The 5,167-nt window shown below is 46.0% G+C and overlaps 1 protein-coding gene across 1 annotated transcript; it reads right to left on the bottom strand.

The window, feature by feature from the left end:
* Positions 1–1,454: 1,454 nt before the first annotated feature.
* LOC306760923 (mRNA decay activator protein ZFP36L1) lies at positions 1,455–4,500 on the bottom strand. The gene is made up of 2 exons (XM_079246973.1): positions 4,278–4,500; positions 1,455–4,072 (listed from the first exon to the last, which is right to left on the bottom strand). The coding sequence occupies exons 1-2, from the start codon at positions 4,329–4,331 to the stop codon at positions 2,906–2,908; spliced, it is 1,221 nt and encodes a 406-aa protein (XP_079103099.1). The 5' UTR covers positions 4,332–4,500; the 3' UTR covers positions 1,455–2,905.
* Positions 4,501–5,167: the final 667 nt, after the last annotated feature.

Genomic DNA, 5,167 nt, shown 5'->3' with positions numbered 1-5,167 from the left:
GTAATGCAGGTGTCTATACTTCTTGCATCAGAATAACCTTGTTACTCCTATTTATTTTCACCTCGTCATTCTTTAACAAAAAAAAAAAAACACGTAGACATAATTATCTCCAGACTAGAAAAGCACTCAGAGAGCAAAGACCTCCACCATGCAGCCCCTTTCTACCCATACTGTCAAGATTCCTTTTAAAACTTCCTGTGTCCACAGTTCACAATTCCTTCCAGATGAGTTAGACCGAAAGACACCCTCAGATAGATAATTAAAAACATTTTTAGTGCTACATTGCCAACAGACAGACAGACACAGGCAAAAACAAGACTTTATGGTGGAGATAATAAATTATAACATCTGGATCGAGTCAATTCCACAGTGGTTGGAAAAAAAATAAAAACTTTTTTTTATTTTAACATGATCCATCCCACCAGTACACAAACCACTTCCCAGTCCAGTAAGGACAGAGCAGGCTTATGGAGTCTGGTACACAGCAGAGACTCAGGTAGTCCAGGGATGTCCAAGTCAGGTCCTGGAGATCTGCTGTCCTGCAGCTTTCAGATGCATCCCTTCCCTAACACATACACACACACACATATCCACACACACAGCCACACACACACACACACACACACACACATCCACGTGTCATCCAGCTCTGCAGACGCCTGGCAATAAGATATTCTTGCATTCAGCTGTGTTGGAGAAGGGTTGCGTCTGAAACTTGCAGGATAGTCGGTCTCCAGGTCCAGATTGCACTTCTGAGGTTGCTCCCTGCTGTTGTCCCAAGTGTCTTTTTTTTACCTTACATCACTCTAACTTTTGGATTTTAATTAGTTTTGAACCAGTACTTTTTAACTTAAGAAGCTTGAGCTGATACTTCTACAGAAGTCTCCCTAAAGCCTAAAATCTACTCACTATGTGTGAAAACATCTCTGTCTTTTTGGAAAAGGATTTTTCAGATCTTTTCTCAGATTTTTTCCTGTTTCTTCAGGACTTTACTGTCAGATTCTGCTCATCTGCTGGAGGTAGTTTTCTCCTGACACGTCTTCTCTTGTCCTCTACTTGTCCAGTTTAAGGACACCCTGCAGACATGTCTGAGATGAGCAAAATAATCAGGTAGAAAGACTGGACAAGAAACACGTCAAAGAGCCAGTGTCTGAAGGAAATGTAAAAGAAAGTTTTAAAAGATTTAGAGTAAATTTGGCATCATTTGGCAGTAAACTGGGTTTATGAATGTAACAGGGGCGTGAAGTTACTGGAAATATGATTTAGTTTGAATTCTTTGCAAATTCATCCTCTTTTAATCCCAAATCACACAATTATTTTGTGTTATTTAACAAACTAAAAGTCCAATGAGAACTCAAGACCAAGTTTTTTTACTTCAAAGATCTTTATTCTGAGATAAAAATGGACAAATATATATTAAGATAAAAGCGAAGTTATCGACATAACCGCTGGAATGTAAACAATAGATGCACTTAAATTATGTCTTACAAAATAACACAATATCAAACAACACAATATAGGTTTTTTCTTTTAAAAGAAAATAAATAGGAATTTAAGTTAACAAAAGTTTTTTTTTTAAAAAACAAACCAAAGAACAACAATAAGCTGCAGCAACATGAGCATCTCAGCCTCATCGGGGCAGGTGGAGCCGATTAATGAGGAAAACAAACAAGAAAACGTTGCTTGATTTCAGTCAAACTCACATGATTTCACCTGCTGCTCAGAGTCAGCCGCACAGCTGGCGTGCAACAGACGTTTCCCTACAAACACATTGTCATGGAGCCAAATTCTGACAAATCAAAGGAAATTTACTCACATTTGCAACTGCTGCCTCACACTTTCACCATTTTTGCTTTGTTTAACCTGGAATACTTTTAAAAAACCATTATAGTGTGGAGGTTTGAGGCTGAACGGAGAGGAGAGCGGGCTAACCGTGAACTCACACCAGCAGCGAATGATTGAGGATGTTTTTTTTAAAAAAAAAAAAAACCACTGAGCTGTGTGTGACGTGAGAACTGGGTCAGTCCTGATTCCTGCCAGGCCCATCCACCAATAAGGCAACTTAAATGTAGAATGCCAAAATGTTTGTCCTCCTCCGTCCTCCTTCCTCTCCTCTCCCCTCCTCAAGCTCTTTTTAAAGCTACTGGTTGACATAAACCAAGCAGAGAACATGAACAATGCATCGGTAAAGCGTAATTTCTCTGGCATCTTCCTTTAAAGAAACACACAAACAAATCAAACAAAAAGCAATAAATAGGTCTAACATGGTTTTAAGCTAAAGAAATAAACATTGTATATCATCTGTCAATTCTAAAGCTAGAGGTTAACAGTACGGGTAGGTTAGGAACACTCTAATATCGGCTTTGGTAACTGGAGTCGGTGGGTTGCCTACTCTTCGTCTGAATCATGACCAGGCGGTTTAAACAGCTGGCCAATACAATCAATCAATCAATCAATCAGTGTCAGAATAGGTCATTGCAAACAGTTTGAACCCTAAATATGACCAAAGAAGAAATAAATGTGTTGAAGTTTCCATGTTAGTGGACACCAGTCACAGGAAGGGCAAACGACACAAACATCCAAATCCTTCTGGAAACAGGGAACAGGAGGTTCTCACACAGAACCCCCACCCTCTCTAAAACATGGGTATACAACAGTATACAGCAGTAACAACGGCATCAAAGAAGAGGTTTATCATAAAACTGAAAAAAACCAATGAAACAAAGGTCAGCTAGAACTGGACGAACACTGAGCAGCGCTACAGCTGCTTGGGTAAGAAATGCAATATGCACAAAGATCGGTACGTTCACGTGGCTGGAATCAGGAAAACCTAACGTTTTCATCCTTCGCAACGAGTTTCAGGTCAAATTCAGCCCTACAGTAAACACCCCCCCACACGCACACCCTACTCGTCGGAGAGGGACAGGCGACTGAAGATGGGCAGGCGACGGCCTTCGAAGCTCGGCGACTCTGCGCCGCTGGAGGATGAGCTGAGGGAGCAGGAGGACGTGTAGCCCTCCTCGGAGAGGGAGTCGGCGGAGGAGCAGCGCTGGAGGCTGGGGCAGCCATTCAGAGAGGCGGGCATCTGCTGGGGGAGGTGGAAGGGGAGGTTTTTGGAGGTGAAGGTGGAGGAACACCTGCTACTGATGGAGTCGGTCGCAGCATGGAAGCGCAGACCTGCCTCGCCGCTGTCGCCTGCCAGGTCGCTGACCCCAGAGAAGGGGTGATGCTTCAGCGCCCCCGGTTCAGGAAAGAGAGGAGACAGGAGCTCAGGGGAGGATGGAGGAGGGGTGACGGAGGAGGCTCGGGTGAAGAGGAGAGAGGGAGGCTGCGACTCCTCGACCAGCTGGAAGGTGTGTGGAGAGGAGAAGCCTGCGAAGCTGAGGCTGTGCCGCAGCAGAGGAGGCCTCAGCTTCTGCTTCTGAGGAGGCGCAGCATTGAGCTCGTCGGCGTTGTGGATGAAGTGGCAGCGGGCGCCGTACGGGCAGAAGCCAATCGTGTGGAAGGTACGGCAGGGCTCCGTCTTGTACTTGGGGTGCCTGCTGAGGCCTCGCAGCTCGTCCAAGCCGTGAGCGAACTGGCACTTGGCTCCGTACTTGCAGGCCCCGCTTTCCTCGTAGGTGCGGCAGAGTTCGGTCTTGTACCGAGTGGAGATGTGAGGAGGCGGTACTGGAGGTCTGCTGGAAGGCGAGGAAGTGGCAGAACCAATTGAAGTGTTGCTGGCACACAAACCGGGTGGAGGGAGCAGCAGCGGTGGGGGCACGTTGGGAATTTTGTCTGCCCTGCATCCCACGTTGGTGATGCTTCCCTCGATCATGCTGACCGAGCGGTCCACTCTGAAAGGAATGTGGCTGAGCAAGGAGCGGGGCAGCTGACCCTCTCGGTTCCAGTGCTGGTTGGAGGCCAGGTTGAGACCCCAGCAGGCCGTCTCCGTCACCTCTGAGCTGTTGAACTTGGAGTTGGGGAGGGTGACGGGGCAGAGAGAGTGGCGTCTCTGGAAGCCGAGGACCCGTTGGCTGTGCTGCTGCGAGCTGGTGGACAAACCATCTGTCGCGTCCAGGCCACGGAAATTCTGTCACACAGCAAGAGAGGAGACGAGAGGCATGAGTCTGAGACCACAAAGAAGCTGGATCATGCAGCTGGATCTTCTTGTTACATTCCCACAAAGATGCGTTAAGGTTAAAACAACTTTACAAAAATGGTTGAAAAATAACAATTTGTTGTAAATATAAATCTTATAAACTTTTGACCAACAACTCTGAGTTAAAATGTTTTACCTTGCAGAACTCCTCATCCAGTTCCAGGAAAGGTGTCGGAAAGTCGGAGGGCATGGTTCACTCCACCGTCCTCTCACAGCCAAGGAGCCGGATGTTTGTTCCCACAGAGGAGGGAAACACTTTCGGGAACTGATGCTGAAGTTTGGGAAAATCGGATTCTTTTTGCAGATTTTAGCTCCAGGAATGTTGAATTGTCTCAGGATGAAGGAAGAAACGTGGCCAAAATCCGTTGTGCAGGGGACGGAGTCGGGACAGCAAGCAGCGCGTCTTCAAGAGCAAAGTTCCTCAGCCATCTGCTGGAATCTGTTTAAATAGTTGGGGAAACCCACTCATACACGCCCACCCCCTGCTTGTGTGCTTCAGGGGGCAGGACAGGGAGTGTGTGTGTGTGTGTGTGTGTGTTAATGAGCGTTAATGTGTGTGTTGGGGGAGGTGGGGTCCTGCATTGTAATTGTATGCTAGGGGGCAGGGAGGGCACAGCAAGAGGAGGAGGAGGCTGAATGAAGCTTCTTTTCTACCCATTCATGACCAAATCCTTAAAGGAGCATTCTTCTTCTTTTAACAGGTCGTCCACCAACTTTGTTCCTGATCAATACAGCCGAGGAGTTATTGACCGGACATATTCCCGAGTCATTGGGAGGATGAAATCATGACTCATGTTTATTTGCAGTCAGGCTGAAAAAGGGAAGATGAACATGGAAAAGGAGCCAACATGCCTACTGGAGCGTTCTGTCTTTGACATGTGCACATCAGCTGTCTGATTCAATCTTAACTTTATTTGGCATAAACAGGATGGTCATAATCTGTAAAAGTTTTTCACTAAAACAGTTTTATTTCTTCAAAGATGCTTCAGAGGCAGAAACGTTATATTTGGTTAAAATTGGGGCATT

The sequence above is a fragment of the Telmatherina bonti genome, assembly GCF_933228915.1.
Source record: "Telmatherina bonti genome assembly, chromosome: 9".
In the NCBI taxonomy this organism is placed as follows: domain Eukaryota; kingdom Metazoa; phylum Chordata; class Actinopteri; order Atheriniformes; family Telmatherinidae; genus Telmatherina; species Telmatherina bonti.
The sequence above is the reverse complement of the archived record's forward strand: the minus strand, read 5'-3'. Positions and strand labels throughout refer to the sequence as shown.